The following is a 20,822-nucleotide window of genomic DNA, read 5'->3' as shown; positions in this document are numbered from 1 at the left end:
ACAGCAATAAGCCAGTTCATTCAGTGGATCATCCAATGAGATTTCAGAATCAGAACTGTCTGTTTTATAATAAAATTTCAAGGAGGCCTAGTAGCAGTAACTCATTAAAATCACCAGTAATAACATGTTTTTTAGAATTCATTCATTTTTAATTTCTTGTTGCAGGAATTCTCGTTGGATTCAGCTAAATGCCGGACAGATGAGGTTTCTTCACTAGCTGGTTACCGGAGGGCCAAAAGTCTGGACCGCAGAGCCACAGAGACACTCATGACTGTAAGACCATAAATAACACACAAATCCACATTAATTAGGGCTATATTTGACAAGAAATTTTGATTACGATATTGTATATATGGTGATGTATTATATCAAATAGTGTTAGTAGTAATTTAATGGTTATGATACATAACAGATTTTTTTTTTTTATTAAATTATAAACAACAAAATAGAACTTTATGTTGGCAAATATTAAGTCATGAGTGAAAATTAACCTTTATTTGTTTATTTATTTATTTTATTAATTAAATAAAACGTTAAATAAAAAAAAACCCATTATTGTAAATTTTGTGAATATAGAAAAATGTCTAATTGTTTTCATTTTTCATTTCAAGTGCTTCCACATCATTCAGTATCATTTTTTTTCTCTGAATTTAACTGATGCATCTCTTTTGAATTGTCATATTGTCTATGAATGTCATATTTTAAAGGGACAATAAGAATTTTCATGTATTAATCACTTTTTTATTGCCAATTTGTGAACCGCTTGTAACGAAACCTTTTTCTAAGTATGGAACCCTTCCCTGACTTCCTAGGTTGTCCATGAAAGCCTGTAGACTGATTTATATGTGAAGGACTTGAGACATTTTTGCCAGGAAAATCAAAAGGATGTGACGGTTGAGAGCCTCTCTTCCATTCAGTGACACATGAAATTAATACTTATACAATGTTCAGGATAATGCCGAAAGAGCCATTCTGTACTGTAATGTCAATGTGTCATTCGAAGAAAAGGGATTCGTTCAAACTACCACACATAGCCAGATCTTTATAGTCTATAGTCTCAAATATACTTTATAATCAAACTATCATAACAGTGTAATTTTCATGACCTCATCTGTTGATATGATGCAGGTGAATTGCAGAGCTGATGCAAACATATCCACATCGCTATGATCAGGTGCTTTCTTTGCTGCTTTCTCACCGCTGTCGTTTTTGATGCGTCTCACATATTTACTTATTCATTTAAATGTCACTCTTAGTAGTGTGGTCGGTGTCGGGATGTTCGTTAACAGTATATCACTGCAAAGGTATTTCCAACTTATTTTTACTTCTAAGCAAAATACGAAAAAGAACTTTGTTGTGAGTATATCGTGACTTTGAATCTTTGAATCTTGTAAGTTAGGTGTGCACGAGTGCGAGCACGAGCAATAAGTTGCTAACTGTAGTTCACTTAACGGCCGGATTTTCTGAATTATACATATAGTCCCTTTTAAGGTGAATTGCATTGCAAGCATTTCAAACAGGACCTTCAGAGACTGAGTGCATGACCAAAGACTTAACCACCATCTGACCTCTGGATCAACTTTCCTTTTCTGTGTCGCTCATTAAGATATAAAACACTATGACTGTTTGATTCTCACAATAGTTAACTTTCACTTTGTTGGTTAGAATTATATTGCATTACATGCAAAATCGAATATAAACCGTATAAACTAAAGTGTGTTTATAAAATGTACTTGTAGAATTAATTACTCTAAGGAACATAGCATGTTTATTTCTAAGGGGCTGCAAAGCTCTAAGAGTGTCTGTGTGTTTCAGCTGTTAGTACTGCGTTCATGCAAACCCAACCCAGAACCGCTTCACCACCCGCGATTTATAAATAGCGTTCACTCAGAGCGTTAGGACCAGAGACACCGACACATGCCCAAACACACACACACATGCATACGAGAACACAGATTCATGTTCATACACACAGAAAGACGGCATGTGAGTCAGAAGCGTGTGAAGAACAGGTCACAGATGAAACTCAACAAGACTAAGGTACTGTGACCCGAACGCCTGGTGGGTGTGATCTCGACTGGACCAGATCTGCTCTGTACCGCAGCATTAGATACTATGGTAGAGGGTTTGTATTATTATTATTGGTTGTGTAATTTTAGTGTGTAGATTAGGCTTTGTGAGGTGCCACTGCCTGTTCAAATCTTGCAGTTTATTTGTGCCGGACCCTTATGACTGTGTTTGGTGCTGGTTTTATGATGCAGAAGTAATTTTTAAGCACTTTTTAAACTTTGAATGCCTCTTCTGAATATACAATTTTATATATTTTTTTTTGTCTCTTCTATATTAGTTGTGTTGTATTGAGATTAACATATTGATATTAACATATTTATTAGATGTAGCTGATTGCATGTAAAGTACTTTAAAACAGCATTTTTAAAAATCATGATTTGTAAACAAATATCTCACTGAGACAAAATAGCAAGAGATATTATTGAGCACAACGGGGACAAACCACTTTTCCGATGGCCTGGGTTGAGAAAATATATTTGCATTTTACTTTATCTATAGGCATATAAATTGTATTTTTAATAAATTGTGTTAATTTTCTCTATAGGTGAGATAAACTGTATTTAAAAGGAAAAATGTATTTAAAAACAAGGTAGAAGACTATCTGGATTCATTCATGAATGAAAATCATTTTTGAGTGAATTCTTGCATTGAATTTTAGTTTGGAGTCAGTTTTTGGTCATGAAAACTTGATTAATGTCTATTAACAACTGGCTGTTCCCTGTTAATTTTGGTAGTTTATTAATTTTATGATTTGTTCTCATCTCTTTTCAGCCGGACCTGCTCAACTTTAAAAAAGGATGGATGACCAAACTGTACGAAGATGGATTGGTGAGTCTAAAATGAACCAGTCATAGTCTTAAAGGGTTAGTTCACCAAAAAATGACATTTCATGTCGTTCCACACCCGTAAGACCTTCGTTCATCTTCAGAACACAAATTAAGATATTATTGATGAAATGAAGTAGTAAAACATTGTTAAAATAGTCAACGTGACTGTCTGAAATATCTTAATTTGTGTTCTAAAGATGAACAAAGGTCTTATGGGTGTGGAACGACATGAGAGTGAGTAATTAATGACAGAAATTTCATTTTTGGGTGAACTAACCCTTTAAACAGCTTGTCAACACATTCAGGAATGTCTGAACGTTTAAAGTGAAGATTATTCAAAAGGTTCGTTCTGCTTCTATCTCTCTTGGTGTCTCAGTGGAAGAAACACTGGTTTGTTCTTACCGATCAGAGCCTGAGGTTCTACCGTGACTCCATCGCTGAGGAGGTGAGTGTTTTCATCAGCGATTAAAACAGCACTGTGAACAAACATTTTAACAATGTCCCTCATGTTCCTCAGGCTGCTGATCTGGACGGAGAGATCGATCTCTCCACATGCTACGATGTGACAGAATTCCCAGTTCAGAGGAATTATGGCTTCCAAATCCTCGTGAGTGATGTTATTTTATTGTTTTGGGTGTATTTTACCCTTATAAAGACTGTGGTGTTTTAGGGCTGATTTCTGAAGGATCATGTGACACTGAAGACTGGAGTAATAAGAGAAAGAATAAAGTATTAAAGCTAGACAAATATGCTACTAGGATTGCATTGGTATGTTTTCACACCTAAATAAAGCTGTGGTGATGTTAGCTGTAACCCTAACGCTGTTCCGCACTAAGCATTGTTTCATCACTAATGTCACCTGATCTGTCAGCAGCTGTGACATCATCACTTCCCTCTAAAATAACACCCTACAGGTCCAGTGCCACACATCAGATGTTTGTCTAATGTTCTTTTGCCTTTACTAAAGGGCAAATAGATTTTTTTTAATATCAAATATTTATTTTTTCAGATTTTTATTAATGGCTTTAACTCAAGCAACACTATACAATTCATTCTTAGTGATTTATAATTTGCAAATAAGCAAATTCATCTGGTGGATGCAAAAATGGTCAGAAGACTTATGAAGATATAATGATAAAGTTTTAGTTTATAAATGTTTGATTCACATGCTACTGTGTTTTATTAATAAAGCTGTTGAGATGTACTTGATATTGTGTTGTTCATCTAGGTGGCGAATAACTGTAGGTTCCCTGGTGCTGTTTTTAAAGTTATTTTAGAGATGTCAGAAATAGCAGAAAGCGTTGGCCGTCTCTGTGTACAGACGAACAGCAGGGCGTCAGTGTCAAGAAATGAATAACAACTGTAAATATAACTTCAGCCTGCTATCTTTATGCCTTGGATAGAGAATGCCACGGATAAACTAACGTAATACTAAACTCCCGTCTGAAACTCCTCTTGCGGATTTTAGTTTTCACTTGATCTGTATATCATGAACTTTTATTAAAGTATAGACCATTTCTTGTGGTTTAATCTTGAGAAGAGAAAGATCTCGGACTGTGACATGCTTTTTCATTCATTTATTTTGTGATTTGCAAGGTTCGCACAGTCATGGCAAATGGAAATATCAAGGAATTTTAAAATTTGTGATTTCTTGTCCTATAAAAAAAAATGTGATCAGATAAAATCTGAAAATATTTCCTATAATTAACATAATTTTTATAGTTATGGTCTAAAATATAAATTTAATATATAATATTATGAATATAATAATTTATTTTTATTGGATCTAAAATATTTAGAGCTGAAGAATTAACCAAAAAGAATCTTATTTGTTTGAGAGCTGTTAATAAAATAATAGATAACCTTTGAATAATTTTTTTTAAATAAACTTGTTAACCTTTTTTTTTTTTTTTTTTTAATTACAATTGTCCAGTAATCATGACTAGAAAAGTCTTGTAAAAGTAAAAGAAACTCATTGGATTTACAGTATATTCTGTGGCGCTTGAAGTCGAATTGAGCAGCAATATAAGAAGTGAACAGAAATAGTCTCTTTTAGTTGATCTGATCAATCCACAGCACTGATCTGATCAATCTCCTCATTCACGTCCTTGTCTTCCTCTCAGAGTAAGGAAGGGGCATTCACACTGTCTGCCATGACTTCTGGGATACGGAGAAACTGGATTCAGGCCATTCTGAAGAACATGCGGCCCACCGTCGCTCCTGATGTCACACGGTGAGCTTCTACATCATGTTTAGTTGGAAAAGAATGAGAGAACATCAAACATTTACCAATTAGATTTACCTCTCTAACTTAATTAGGAAAAAAAAATAGTTTTCATCTATAAAATAAAGGTGAAGTGTGTCATTTCTGCACCTCTAGTGGCAACAATTGGTTTTTCAGTCTATTCACCTGGGCCTGGCATAAAAACACTGGTTCAGCGTTCAGCAGGCAGGTTCTGAAATGACAAACCTTACCTTTAAAGATCCACACCATTATACAAACAGTACATGCTTACCCTAAAGCATTTGAGCGCATTAACTCTTCTTTGGAAAGATGTCAACTTTCATTTTTCCTCTTGAGTTTTCCTCAAAAACTGATTTTGTTTTTTATTATTATTATTATTTCAGTTTTCTTCTGTTCCTAACTTACCTGTGTAATTTATTTTCTTGTGTTTTTCCTGCTCCGTCCATGTGACCACAGGAAAAATGTGTCTCTGAAACTTTCAGTTCTTATGCCCAGGTTGGCATTTCCTGTTCTTATTCTAACCTGTGTGTGTATTTGTGGCCGCTGTTGTGTCAGCTGAGCGTAGCGATGTGCTTTCATGATGTTCTGGCTTCTATCTGTTATGTCAGTAATTCCGGTTCCCTTTCGCCTCTGTCGTTTGCCTGTTTGCTCTGTTTATAATGGGACTGTTAATTTAACATGTTCATTTAGTACACTTAATTGTATTGTAAATAACATGTTAAAAATCAGCCACTCTGAATCAAACAGAATGGATAGAGATAAATGAAATAGAAGAGTCTTCACAATGTATGCTTAGTTATTTTGGAGTGTGTTGCATCGCTGCTGTGTATGTGGCCAGATTGTTTTTGTTTGTGCTTTTAATTTTTGAGACTAATTAATTATGTTTAACAGCATTATACTTATTTAATGCTCTTGACACATTTACCTCATTTAAAATTCCAGCTGTTTCACACCACATGCTAACCAGACGCAACATGATAAAGTGATACGTGTGAAATCCTGTCTGACTGAAGGACATTTTATCAGCTTCACACTGGACAGACCTATATTAAACCTTTTCATTGCAGACAGACAACTTAAAAAAAAAAAAAACCCATAGACACACATTTAAAAAAGCTTATTATGTCATGTCTGGTTAGGGCATGATGTTGTTCTGTGTAATTTCTGAAGGTAATTAGAAATTAGGTAGACACACAACTGAGCTTTCATATCAGTAAAGAACTGGTAAAGACCTAAACAGATCATTTAATTATAAATCTAATCCATATGGGACATTTGCTAAAGCTAAGGTCATTTGGAGTCTTCGCATGGCAGAATTCAATTATTAGATGAAACCTATTATTATTTTAGGCCCAACAAGTTAAAAATATCCAATAATTGAAAAACACTGTTGATGCATTTTCTTTTTTAAAAGAATGAATTTAGTGCATTAAAACTAAATGAGAGGAAAATGTTTTTTATATTTATATATATTTACAGCCATATTTCAGCACAAATTAATAATTTGAAGTTTTATCTATTGATAGTTTTTGTTGAAGATACTGGTAAACAGGATGGCAGGTAGTTAAAGGGTTAGTTCACCCAAAAATGAAAAACTGTAATTTATTACTCACCCTCATGTCATTCCACATTCGGAAAATCTTCGTTCATCTTCGGAACACAAATTAAGATCTTTTCATGGAGTACTTTAATGATGTCATTTCGACCTTTCTGGACCTTGAAAGTGGTAGTTGCGTTGGATCTCTATGGAGGGACAGAAAGCGCTCAGTAATAAATGACAGAATTTTCATTTTTGGGTGAACTAACCCTTTAAGTTTGGCCAGTACAGCACATTTTATGTTCACACCTCATCACTCTCCCCATCTATTTCCATTCTTTAAAGGAGATGAAAAAATAGCATTGCATCAGCGCCCACTTTTAGAACACACCCTGGAGCGTGTACAGACACACATGAGTGTTTACCGACATGTTTGACGGTGGTTGAATGCCATGCAGTGACCAGATGGTTTTCCTCACCCTACTAACCATTAATCAAACCATCCTGTCTTCAGTGGTTTGGGTGTGTGTTCTTAGACAGCTGTAGCACAGTTCTCTTTGTTAACCCTGTGCATGTTTGACAACACATTTTCATTTTGGTGGAGTTATGTCAACAATTAAGGCATAATTTTGACCTCTGTGTGTTTTCGGTAAACATTCAGATTGAGCACAATGCCATGTGCAACAGTTCTTTGTGATAAAACAAATATTTAGAGAGTGGCAGTGATGTTTTCCTTAGCAAACACAAATAATAATTCAAATACTTGTACTCAGTGTATTGATTCATTATCTTCTCATGTCACAGTTCCCTTCCAGAAGAGCGAACCAGATCAAATGTGGAGCAAAACTTCATCCAACCCCCTCCTAACTCTTCACAACTCTCTAACAGCTCTGTAGTTGAAGCTAAAAAGTCACATGAGGACATCACAGACTCAGCGCCTCCTCCTGAGCGTAAGAGTCGAGTCAACAAGCGAGAGGGACGCTCTAAAACCTTTGACTGGTCTGAGTTCCGCCCAGGACAAGAAAATGAGAGTGGACAACCCTCAATGAAGAGGGCAGACACTTCAGTCATTATCTCATCTTCTCCCTCCTCCTCCTCCTCTGCTGCCTCCTCTCCCATCTCTAGCACCTCCTCTCATCAGACGTCGTCTTCCATTACTACCACCAGCCATACTGACAAGATGCCACAGCGAGATGAAGAAGAAGTGGTGCAGGAATATACGCACCACCATCAGACCGCACCTACAGCAGGTGGAGTCAATGCGACGACGGTGTCAGAGCCCTCGTCAAAGCTCCCCCATAAAGTGCCACAGGAACCGGGGAGAATGGATGTGGACCAGCTCAGAGACACACAGGAGGTTAACGGTCACCGAGCGGCCCGCAGAAACTCTGATGTCCAAGTGGAAATTGAGCAGAGGTGGCATCAGGTAGAAACAACGCCCCTCAGAGAGGAAAAGCAGGTACCGATCACTGGCAGCTCCCCTAACATCTCAAATGTACCTGTTGGAGAAAGAGTCCTTCCACAAGAGATGACCACCGTACTGGAAAAGGAGGTAAGAAACACAGGGCTCCAGACTAACATTTAAGAACAGTGGCACTGTTGCCACTAAATTCTACAGATGGTGGCGCCAGCACCTGATTTGGTGGTGCTGGGGGGTGGGTTATTAATCATGAAGGTAATTTAATCATATTACTATAGTTTTGCATTAATAAGTGCAGTTACTAATAATATTACATGTTTATTTATTGGAAATTTGACAGTAAAGCACTGTAACGGTGGACCTCCTACAGGGGTTCAGGCTGTAGGGTTGCCGAGCGACTAAAGAAACGTTATCAGCAAGATGGCAGAAAACTGTACATTTCTTGTCTATAACCACCCACTGCAACTTATACCAACGACGGAAATAAGCGCAGTTATAATAGCAAAATATGTGGGAGAGCGTTGCTACAGTGTGACAATATTGTATTGCAATAGGGAGCACATTAATGTTAATACTAAATCAAAACTAGTTAGCACATCATTTGTAATAGAAAGGGTTTAATGACAATATCTGATTATGGTTACACTTAAAATAATTACAAAATAGATGTATGAGATGATAAAATCATATACCATTAATCGTACCCAGCATGTATGTCAAAAGTTACCTGAGAGATAGAGAGAGAGAGTGAAAGAGAAAGAGAGAGAGAGCCCAAGAAAAGCCAAGAATCAAAGAGCCAGAGCAACAGTTACAATCCTCTTTTATCCCTTCCTTGACCATGTGACTGAAACCAAAATATGAGACATTCAAACTGACCAATCAGGACATTAAAACTTCCCCCACTGTACTAAAGGTGTGACCATTTGTAGACCCCCGATGTATATACATTTTGGCCTACAGGCCTTGATCACCTTCAACACCTTTGTGCCTTCCAAATGGCCCTTGTAGCAAGAGAGAGGGGGTTGAAACAGTAAAGCAAATGTCTTTGTTCGTTTTAAAATATCTTAAGATGTTTTCAGTCTTACAGCACTGAGCTTGAATTGAGATGCAAATAAAAAATTAGTATTTTATCTATAATTATTTAAAAACTTTTATTAACAACAGTAATGTGCAAAAACCTCATTTTTATAGGGAAAAAAAGTACATTTTCCACTCTTTTTATATGTACCATAACTGACTGACAGCTTCAGTGATTATAGAAGGAGCACTCTTTACTTGCTTTCTGTGTAATTCAGTCACAATTTGAATAAAAGTTTTTGTTTTTCATGAGACTTAATGACTTTTCCTACTTTTCCATATATTAGGGAGTGGAAATGTCTAATAAGATAATAAAAGTTTGTTTGCTATGAAGCATTAGTTTTCCTTCATCTTTTAACTTTTAGTTTTACAAATCACATTAAAAATAACATTAAAATTAAAGCTTTGAAGTGTTGGAAAAAGTGTGAAGCACTTTTAAAAGTCCTTGAAAAGTTCTTGGATTTCACTCTCAAAAGTTTGCATATGAACCCTGAAATGAATAATGTAAAAACATTCGACTATTTCTGCGACCATGGTTAAAGTTTGCGTTACTACATTAAATCCATGGTGAATGTTGGTGATTTTTTTTTTTTTTTTTTTTTGTGGACTGGAGAGCCTTATATAACTTGTTCATTCAGGTCTCAATATTTCTGCTGGTTTCCACATCAGCACTGTTTGATCTGATAGCTGTACTTTATAACAGAGAATACTTTGCCAAATTTAAATGCTTCCCACTAGATCTCGCTGCGATGTTATTAATTCTGCGGTGAATTCAAATGCTTTCTCACTGGGTCTCCCAGCGCTGTGTAGTAACAGTATCACGTGATCGAGATCTGCGCCCGAGAGCCTGTTCTGAGTTTGCGCTGCGTTGTGCTGTTTATTATTGTCCGAGCTGATAAACGGTCTGTGCTTCGCAGCTCAAATGAGTAATGTGGTTTTGTTCCACTTTCATTTCATTTTGTTTGCTGTTTCTCATATGCATTATGTGCAACAGAAATGGCAGCTCTCATCAGTTGGGCAACGTGGTGGTCGCACCAAAATGTAGTCACACCAGCAGGAAAAGGGTCGCAAAGTGCAACCATTTAGCTGCAGTCTGGAGCCCTGAAACATCAGTGTTTACTTCTTGCCTCATTTTCCTTCATAAAATGATGTGTATGTGCAGGTTCCTACTACTTTTTGATTGAGGTTTTTTGATTGCATTCAGATCAGTTCTGAACATTTTATATTTCCTTGTTCAAATCTTATTGCTTTCCTCTGATGTTCTCTGATGTCCACAGTTGGGTCAGGCACAAAGGGAGCTAGCCAGACTCCAGCAGCAGAACACCGTCTTACAGGAGCAACTTCAGGATGCGCGTGGGAGAGAGCAGAACGCACGGGAAGGATACGTACTACAGGTACCCAAACAGAAGAAGTGAACTTAGCCAGAAAAGATACAGAAATCAAAATCTTCTGTAGTTTTTGTGGCTCTTTTTTATTTTTAATTCAATACTAATATAATTTTTGGGTGTTAATGAAACTATCTGCATGAGTGGTACTAACTGATCTGCAATGTCTTTCTTTCCCTGGGCTCTGACTGGGTTTTGGTTAAAATTCTTGTAACCAAACCACAAGTTTTCTGAAGATAACAAAAGTAAACATCTGACAAGCTTTCAGCTGTGCTTTTCTACTTTTTGTTTGTTGTCTCTTTCATCTTGTCATTCTTTGCATAATTTGCATAGTGGAATTATTCCTCTGTTCTTCATTTTCCTTTAGTTGCTGTTTTATAATCTGGTGTAGTGTTACTCCATCTGTTTCTTCCTTATTCTTTTTAGTTTTCCTCTTGTATTTTTTCTGTACAATGCCATTTATATTATCCACAAAGACACGGTTGCATTGCATTCTGTAGTTCCACAGCCTCTTTAGATCATTTATTTTCCTTTTTAGTTGTTGTTCACATTTTTCCCTCATTGTTGAGCACCATTTTCTCCATCTTGAAAAAGCACAGTGGAAAGCTTAAGTAAGTATATAACTTCGGAAATTAAACTCCAAACGTTCCTGGGTTCCCAGCCACAGCCTAGAAGATGTTGAGCATCATGTATGTGGCTATGAAAGAGAAGACTTCCTGTTACTAATTGTACTTTCCTCTTAATCTCTTAAAGAGTGACACGGCCGCTACAAAGCCTTCACCTGATGCAGCGTCTACCGCTGTTCACCGAGCGCCATGGCAGCGCCTCAGCAAACTGAACCAGGATCTAAAGTCCGAGCTGGATTCCCAGCGACGGAAGCAAGATAAGGCCAGTCAACAAGTTAGCAGCTTGAGGCGTAGCTACAGCGAAGCAAAAGATATTATAGGACACCATGAGGCAGAGATAGAGGCCTTGGAGGAAAAGCTAACATCTGCCATGGCGGAGATTGTAGTGAGCGAGCAGGCAGTGGCACGAATGCGCAGCGAGCTGAAAATTGAGCGGGTTCGCTGTCAAGAACGTGAAGAAGAATGGGTCCGAAATGAGATGACATTGCGGTCACAGCTGCGAGAGAGTGAGGAACGTCTACGTCAAGTTGAAGCCAGTTTGCTAGAGAAGAACCAAGAGTTAAGACAGCTCGAACAGCAGCAAGCTTTGCAGAGGGACCAGCACAGAGAGGTGCAGAGGTTACAGGAGAGACTCTCTGAGGCCACCGGGCGTCTGATTTCCATCGAGGAAGCTCAGACTATGAGAGAGGAGCGGGAAAGAAAAGAGCAGCGGTGCCTGGAGGAGAAACACGAGCGGGAGCGACAGGGGCTGACCTGGAGGTTGGCAGAATCCGAAGAGAGGAGGCGTGAAATAGAAGAGCAACTGCAAGAGGCACAAGAACAGGTGGAGGCGTTGCTGAGAGGGAGTGGTGGGATGCAAACTATGGGACTCAGGGAGGAAGTCCATCGTCTTCAGCAGGAGTTGGAGGCGCAGACGGATATGGTGGAAATGCTGCGGGAGAGTGTGAGGAGGCTGGAAGAAGAACGTGACCAGCTTACTTGCCGCTGTCAAGAACTCCTCAATCAAATTGCAGAGGCCGACCGAGAGGTTGGAAAGCAACAGGCATGTTTAACGACGGTGGAAACAGACTATCACTCCCTTGAGAGCTCGTATGAGCGCGTCTCAGAAGAATTTGCTAGGATAAGTCATGTTCTACGAGAGAAGGAAGAGGAAGTGAAGCAGACAAAGGAAATGTATGAGCAGCTAATCAGACAGAAAGAGCAGGACTTGAGTGAGGCCCTCATAAAGATGGCTGCCTTAGGCAGTAGTCTAGAAGAAACAGAACTTTGCTTGCAGCAAAAAGAGGAACTACTTTCAAAAATGGAGCATGACTATCCGGGACTGGTAGAGTCCCGAAGAGCAGAACAGGAACTGCAGGCAAAACTGGTGGTTGCAGAGGATCGAATTGCTGAGCTGGAGGAACACCTCAATGCCTTGCGACTTGGATATGCAGATCTCAGGATGCGACGTTGCCGCTCACACGAAGACTTGCTTGAGGGTTTGAAAGAGATGCAACATGATGTTTCCGCATCCTCAAGTCCTTCCCCACTTGTGCTTGCAAGAAGCAGCTCAGAGACAGAAATGTCCTTGGTAAAGCGGCAGAGGATTCGCTTTTCCACCATCCAGTGCCAATCCTATCACCGGTCCCAGGGAGCAGACAAATTTCAAATGGAAAACACGTCTTTGGATCTGACACAAGATCTGAGCCTAGACCACATGCATGACCTGAGCCTGACCCAAGATATCAGTGTAGTCAGTGACAGTTCATTCCAGCAGTGCAAAGATCCAGAGAAGTTCATCTCCATCATACATGCGCTGGAAACCAAACTATTGGCCACGGAGGAGAAACTCAGACACCTCACAGAGAAGATACGGGACCAGCCTGATCTTTCAGCCATGCAGGAACACCTGAGCACCAGAGCTACCATGGAGGACTGCACAACTAAAACCTGTGATGAATTACCAATGGATGAATCTAGTCAGAAGACTTTTGGTGAGCAGGACACTGATGAATATGAGAAGGCATTGGCACTGGTAGAGTCTTGCACAGAAAGAGTCAGAGAAATTCTCAGCAATCAGAAAGAGACGAGTTCAGCTGAATCTCTCGTTTGTACCCTTGCAGAAGTAGAGAAACGGCTGGTTTGTGCCACCACGTACCTGAGGAAGGGCAGCACATTCTATGAGTCGTGCCAGATCTTTGATGCACCAGATGTGCAATCAATGAAGGAAAATATAAAACGGTTTGCCAGAACATTATCCTTTGAGGCTGAAGTTCTGGAGAGAATGGGTTTCTCTCTGCAGGACCTGAACTCTGATATTATGTTGGCCCTAAACTCCATTCACAAGGATGCTGAAAACATCAAGAAGAACTGTGATGGCTGTCTCTCAATTGTTTATGCTGATGTACTTACAAGAAAACTTATGCTGGAGACCATGTTCTTGGCAGAGGTGGACAAGCTTGAGACGGGTAAACTAGCAAATAGTGCTTTTTCACAGGATGTCATCAAGAATGCCTGCATTAGCGCCGAGCTTGCCTATTCGCTTCAGAATCTAACAATGAATTTTCAGGAAAAATTTGATGAGCTTCAAAAGGACTTGGTCAAAGCCAATGAAACCTTGAAACAAAGGGACATGGCTCTGAAAGATGCTGTTAGTGCATCAAAGCATACTCTCAATGTGAGCAATACTGATAATCTTGCTGACGTTGCCCCTCCTGAACTCACTCCCTACATGGAGCAGATTGAGATGGAGGAAGCTCAAAGTTTAGCGGCAGAGATTGTCCGCAGACACTTAGCAATCGGCACGCTATCCCATAGCGCAGAGTCAGAATCACATCTGCAAACAGGCTGGGAAAATCTCATTGCTGAGCTGAAGAAGCAAGCAAAAGCCCTCCGTAATCTCTCTCAGGAAATTGAGAAGGTCTGTGAGGAAGGGGAAACAAATTTGCTTTCTGGACTTGCAAATGCCATCCAAATGAGCTCATGGCGCAGCGACTCCAGCTCACTTTGCATGCGAGAGGCCTTGATGCAGGCACAGGTCGCATATGTTGCTTGCAGGTTGCGGGCGAGTCACACAAGGGAACTTTCTCTTTGCCAGGAGACTAGCCGCAACATGGCAGCGCTTGTCCAGGAACACGCTGAGAGTGTTGCAGCCATCCAAAGGCACTACCAGAGCTGCTTAGAGAAAGAGCATCTGAGCTTCACTGGCACTATAAGTTCCTTGCAGGAGGAGAATGACATGCTACGAGGGGAACTGTCCTATAAGCTCAGGGAGCTGCAGGAGCAACGGCAGAGCCTAACCCAGCTGGAAGAGGCATTTCATAGGGAGAAAGAGGAGCTGAAGAGCAGGCATGCAGAAGAGATGGGAAAGGCCGAGCAGGAGCAGATAACTAGAGAGCTAGACCTAATGGAGCATGCCGCACACAACCAACGCAGGCTGGAGACCCTGCTGCAAGAAATGGAAGATGCTGAGTTGAGGCACAAAGAGCACATCCAAAAACTTGAGCAGGAATTTCATGGTAAGGTCCAGGAACTACAACACACCAACAGAGAGGAGCTCCACAAGCTACAAGAATGCTACAGCCAGACCATCTGCTCATTGGAGGAGAGGAGCGAGAGAGTGGAGAACAAAGCTGAGGTCGACACATGTCCCATGGAGGAAGGGGATGGATCTGATCAGGTAACGTGCAGGGATTCGGAAGCCCTGCTCCGAGTCCGGGAGCTGGAAATGCAGTTGAGCAGCATGAGAGAGGAGCTGGAACAGAAACCATTGGATGGAGATCTGACCAGCCTGAGGGAGAAGTACCAGCGAGACTTGGACAGCCTTAAGGTTTAACCTTTCACCTTTCAAATTTAATGTCACACCCATTCACCACCATGGCGCCATGTTTTTAGTTTGTTGCTGCTAATTGGGTTGCAGTGGTTTTAGCTGATAATTGTTTAGGGAATATTTCTTTATTTTATTTGTTTATACAAGTTTAAGAAACAGTACACATTTCAAAATCTACACAATTATGTATTATATACAGCAGTGGTTCCCAACCACAATCCTGGAGGCCCCCCAACACTGCATATTTTGTATCTCTCCTTTTGCACACCGATTTCAGGTCTTGGAGTCTCTACTAGTCATTTGATAATCTGAATCAGGTGTGTTTGATTAAGGAGACATGGAAAACATGAAGTGTTGGGGGGGCCTCCAGGAATGTGGTTGGGAACCCTGATATACAGTATATTAAGGTATTTATGGCTTCTTGGATTTTTGAAAATAATGCTGGGATGACCACTGCAACCCTGTAGCCTCGTAACCATGATGCTTTCCCCTTTTTCCTATGCTGTAGTGCACATTAGCAGCACTGGGAGTCACATGACCATAATGACAGACACCTGTCACAAATTACTCTTTACTTCTACTGTTCACTCTTAAGACTTCCTCTGTTCAAAACACCTTGTGTTTTTAGTGTTAGCATTGTTGTCTTCTGTGTTAGTGTGAGAGTTTGATTGCATGAATTTGCTCTAGTTAACCCCTATCAATAATGCTGCTTTGCTTTCACTCCTCTGTGCGATCTGTCATCTCTCATCACAAGCGCAAATGTTTAAATGATGAACAGGATAAATCCTGCTATCCCCTTTGATGCCACCCAACCCTGTTTGTAGCTTCTGTTTGAGAAGTCTGTTGAGTTGCCATAGCTCTGTAGAGAGTAGGGCTGGGTAAAGATTGGTTTTCTGATTAATTTCTTCATTTGCATAATTATATTGGTTCTTAAAATCCCAAGAATGATCATTTAATGGATGCCTTGTCAAATTAATGCATTACGAAATTCTTCAAAGACTCCAAAATTGATCATTAAAGTGCCAAATACATGAAAAATGGGCTTTGCTGAGTAAATTATATAGACTTTTTATTTACCATCAAGCCACCAAGACCATAAATAAGACAATAGATACCCAGCCCTAATAAAGAGCCTGCTAGCATAGAGAGATTGTGTTTGTGTTTTTGATCTGATGGGTTTTTTTGTGGAACGCAGGCAACATGTGAGCGTGGATTTGCAGCGATGGAGGAGACGCATCAGAAGGTGATCGAGGACATCCAGAGACAGCATCAGCGTGAGGTCCGGAAACTTCTGGAGGAGAAAGAAAGGCTACTGGAGGAGGAAACAAATGCCACTATTGCTGGTAATAAAAGCATCACTGTATAAAAAAAACACACCAATATTTCATTGACAGTGAATTGCTTCCAGTTTGCTTTGATGCTGAAAATTGCTGTCAGTGTGAAAGCCCTGTAATGTTTTTAATGTGGCATTACATCTAGCTGCCTGATAATAAATGTTATAGTTGATTAATGCTGTGAATATCAGATTAATCACATACATATACTCTTCATTTGCATTTTATTATAGTCAAATTATATTCAAATTTTAAAGTTTATCTGGCATCTGCTTGAGTTTAATGTCACCGAGTTGAAGCATCACATCAGATTTTTTTGCGCGCAGCGATTGAGGCCATGAAAAATGCTCATCGCGAGGAACTGGAGAAAACGCAGCGATCGCAGATGAGCGGCGTGAGCGCAGACATCCAGGAGCTGCGCAGACAGTATGAGTAAGACACCAAACATCACTATATCTGCATTAATCACTGTTGTTTTGATTTACTGTTGTCACTAAGAAGATTTACACTTATTTATTGATGCTTTTTACCAAGCAAATGAATGTTTTGACTTGTGTATATTTACCTTGTGTCCTTGTAGAGAGGAGTTGCAGTCAATCCATCGTGAGCTGGAGGTTTTATCTGAGCAGTATTCTCAGAAGTGTTTGGAAAACGCACATTTGGCTCAAGCGCTGGAAGCGGAGAGACAGGCGCTCGGGCAGTGCCAGCGAGAGAACCAGAAACTGCATATACACAACCAGGTAAACCAAAGCTTTAATGAAAACTTTTTTTCCAAAAAGAAAAACAGCTTGATATCTTATTAAAAATACAAGTTTATATAAATAATTATAATTGTTTTTAGGGTTTGTAAATTATAATTATCTTAATTTATGGCAAGACAACCCAGGCGAATAGGATAAACAAAAAAAACTAATAGATATCACCACACTTAATAATTCTTTTTAATAACATTATTTTTTGTATTTCAAGTTCTGAAATGTTATGTCAAGTGAGGCATTATCTCATTTAATATGCACTAATTGGCATACATTTCCAGAACAGAAATCTAAACATTAGATAAAGCCAGGTCTCATTTTGTTGACATAGAGTCAATAAGTGTAAATGTTCACCCTGTTTTTAGGAATAAAATGTATAAAATCAGGCAAATGATATATGAACAAACCCCTCCTTCAGAATATAGATAGGAAAAGAAAAAAACGTTTGCTGTATGAAAGTGCTGCTGAAGTGGAGATTTCGACTCAAAAATCTTATTACTGACTCAAACTCATTTTGAGAAAACAGCCTTCAAAGATATGTATTGTAATTGAATTCAATAGTGTAATAAAATAAACAGTTAAAAGTGTATTTTGGTTGTTTTTTTTTTCCACTTATCTGAAACAACACATTATGAAAAGCCAAACAGCCTTTGCCTGGCCAGGTTTTTGCCTGTATTGTCTTGCCTTAAGAACAATAGAAGTCAAAAAAGTTCCCCACCATGAAATAAACATAAATTTGTGTGTGTGTTTTAGGAACTAAATCATCGTCTGAATGAGGAGATCACCAGAATGCACTCCTGCATCAGTGGAGACAAATTGTCTTCCTCTCTGACACAAGGCAAAGACATCTATGAACTGGAGGTACAGAACAAACTCTGTCATCTGAATTTTGTTCAGTGAAAGCTGTCATGCACATCTTCTAAATGTTGTTTTGCTGCAGGTTCTGCTGCGAGTGAAGGAGTCAGAGATCCAGTACCTCAAACAGGAAATAAACTCTCTCAAAGATGAGCTGCAGTCGGCACTTCGAGTAATACACACACACACACACACACACACACACGTGAACACTCAGGACATGTTTCTCTTCAACAGCTCTCCGAACACATGCTAGCACGTTCTGATGTGTTTTGTTTATGTGTGTGTTGCAGGATAAGAAGTATGCTTCAGATAAGTACAAGGACATTTACACGGAGCTGAGTATCGTGAAAGCTAAAGCTGACTGTGACATTAACAAGCTGAGGGAGAAACTTTTGGCTGCTACAGAAGCTCTTGGGGAATTAGACGCTGAAGGAAGTGGCGTTACTGCTGGATACGGTGAGACATTTTAAGGAATAGTTAAAGGGATAGCTCACCCAATTCTGTCATAATTTACATACCCTCATGTAGTTCCAAACCTGTATGAGTTTCTTTCTTCTGTTGAACACAAAAGAAGATATTTTAAAGAATGTTGGTAATCAAACAGTTTACGGTAGCCATTGGCTTCCATAATAGGAAAAAAATACTATGGAAGTCAATGGCTACTATCAACTGTCTGAACATTTTTTTAAATATCTTCTTTTGTGTCTTCCATTTTTGGGTGAACTATCCCTTTAACACAACAATAGCAACTCTGTCATCATTTAACGTTTTAAATCTGCATGAACTTGTTTCTTCCGTAGTGCACAAAAGGAAAATGAGACAAAAAATGAGCTCAAGTATATTTGTGTTCAATGCAGACATTATGAAGTCAAAGAGTAACCCAGATTTCCTGAAGAAAGAAAAATCCAGACAGATACGTGGGGTCAGGTCAAAGGTGAGAGTTTAAAGTGTACGTCTGTCTGTGTCATAAATATTCTTGTCAGCCATTGACAGCTCTGAATGTATTGATATTCCTGTACATTTATGTGGAAAATGATGTTGTTTGTGTTATTGTTTATGTGCTGTCAATACTGCTATACAAAAAGTCAATATATAGTTTATTTTTGGATCATTGATCCACTACAATCCATTTTACAATCGAGTTTGTGAATCTGTCCGGCGCAGACAAAATTCTTATATTCCATCTGCAATATTTATTTATTTTTAATTTAATATTTTATGTAGTTATTTATGGTAAATGTTACAAAATTATGAAGGCTTGTTTCCGCTATGGAATAAAAAATGTAAAAAAAAATGTGATTTTTTTTTTATTTATTTATTTATTTTTTCTCGTAAAAATAAGCTTCTATACTGAATTTATATTAATTTGTTAATTTTTTTTTATTTTTTTATGTGACAGCCCTAGTATTTATGTGTATGAAGTATGAAACGGTGTACACGTACATGTGTATGTGTGTGTGTGTGTGTGTGTGTGTGTGTGTGTGTGTATCCTCACATGTGTACGTTGCCCTGTCAGGCAGAGAGTGAGGGGTTGGTCGGGGGTAGCTGACCGCTGTGACCCCGTCAGGTCCAACAGGTGAAGCAGGTATCACTCTTGTGAGAGTACGGCTATGTTAGCATGGAATATGGAGCATATTGCACAGAATACTGTATCCCACAATGCAAAGCATCCCACTTCCATATCCAGTGTTAGGAATGAACCGAAAGCAATTACTCCCATGACTTAACATTTAACATTTTTACACAAAATTTAATTAACGTGCCCCTATTATGCTATTTTAAAGGTTCTTCATTTTGTTTTGGAGTCTTCTACAAGAGTTTTACATGCATCCAAGGTCAAAAAAACACTTTAATTTTCTCATAATACACATTGCAGCATCAGCTCTTTTATCACAGTGTCAGAAACAGTTTGATAAAGGATTCAGTCACACTAAACTCCTTTTTGAAAGCCTACTCTGCTCTGATTGGTCAGATGGCCCAATCTGTTGTGATTGGTCTACTGCTTACAGCATTTTTTGGAAGCTAAATTGCCATTACCATATCTGAATTTCAGCTCCTCTTCAGCACTTGATACAGTTATACGAACAGTAACAATGGCATTGGTTTTACCTTATCAATTCCAATGTGCGTCCTTTTCCTCTTCCTTTGAAAGTGCATCAAAGTGGATTTGCTTTCTTAATGCTGAAAACAGCATCTTCTCGACATGTCAACAACACAAACCAGTCTCCGCTACAACTACAGTGTTTGAGGGCGGAGCAAAATAGACGATGTGGCAGCCAATGAAGACCATAGGCAGGCATTATGTAAATTTGTTTCAAACCTACATGAGCTGCGTCTCATTTTGGAGGCTGCATTCTACGGAGGCCGCATTTGAAGGCTGCATACGTCATCAAGGGTGTTATTTAAGAAAAATAACCTTAATAAAATTGACTTATTCCTCATTAGGTGTAATATACTGTAATTTCTTTCTTACTTTGCAATCTAATGGTTACTTTTCTTAAATGAGACCGCCACGATGACGTATGCAACCTTCAAATGCGACCTCCGGAGGACGCAGCCTCCGAAATGAGATGCAGCCATTGATACAGGAAGTAAGACTGGAATTACTGACGACTCCTTTCAGGCAGTTCAGAATCACTTCTTGCTTTTAGGAGACAATAACTCCATTTATCTTTGATCTTTGAAGCTTTTACATTAACAAACAGCTATATTACACACTACATGAAAGGTCATATTAGAAAAAGCATAATGGGGCACTTTAAAAATGCAAAATTAGATAATGGGATGCCACTCGCATGCAATGCGAAGTCAGTGATATAACACACTACAGTTTTAGCATGGAATAATACCTACTGTTTCATATAATATTTGTTTTAAATG

At 39.0% G+C, this 20,822-nt stretch overlaps 1 protein-coding gene across 14 annotated transcripts in view; it reads left to right on the top strand.

The window, feature by feature from the left end:
- Positions 1-20,822, top strand: part of si:ch73-103b11.2 (myosin phosphatase Rho-interacting protein) — a 50,620-nt gene that overhangs the window by 26,827 nt on the left and 2,971 nt on the right. For 3 of the 14 annotated variants that reach the window (XM_051882128.1, XM_051882132.1, XM_051882123.1), the window contains 16 exons: positions 166-273; positions 2,842-2,898; positions 3,274-3,342; positions 3,415-3,504; positions 5,021-5,130; positions 5,599-5,637; positions 7,484-8,231; positions 10,454-10,570; positions 11,315-14,995; positions 16,191-16,338; positions 16,656-16,761; positions 16,910-17,069; positions 17,838-17,945; positions 18,025-18,111; positions 18,233-18,398; positions 18,743-18,876. In XM_051882128.1, the coding sequence (XP_051738088.1) occupies positions 166-273; positions 2,842-2,898; positions 3,274-3,342; positions 3,415-3,504; positions 5,021-5,130; positions 5,599-5,637; positions 7,484-8,231; positions 10,454-10,570; positions 11,315-14,995; positions 16,191-16,338; positions 16,656-16,761; positions 16,910-17,069; positions 17,838-17,945; positions 18,025-18,111; positions 18,233-18,398; positions 18,743-18,876 (5,928 nt within the window). Of the gene's footprint in view, positions 1-165; positions 274-2,841; positions 2,899-3,273; positions 3,343-3,414; positions 3,505-5,020; positions 5,131-5,598; positions 5,638-7,483; positions 8,232-10,453; positions 10,571-11,314; positions 14,996-16,190; positions 16,339-16,655; positions 16,762-16,909; positions 17,070-17,837; positions 17,946-18,024; positions 18,112-18,232; positions 18,399-18,742; positions 18,877-19,458; positions 19,528-20,822 lie in introns of all 14 variants that reach the window. The other 11 variants (XM_051882127.1, XM_051882126.1, XM_051882131.1 and 8 more) reach the window with 11 other exon arrangements.

Source organism: Ctenopharyngodon idella, chromosome 23 (assembly GCF_019924925.1).
Source record: "Ctenopharyngodon idella isolate HZGC_01 chromosome 23, HZGC01, whole genome shotgun sequence".
NCBI lineage: Eukaryota > Metazoa > Chordata > Actinopteri > Cypriniformes > Xenocyprididae > Ctenopharyngodon > Ctenopharyngodon idella.
This window is presented reverse-complemented; position numbering and strand designations above follow the sequence as displayed.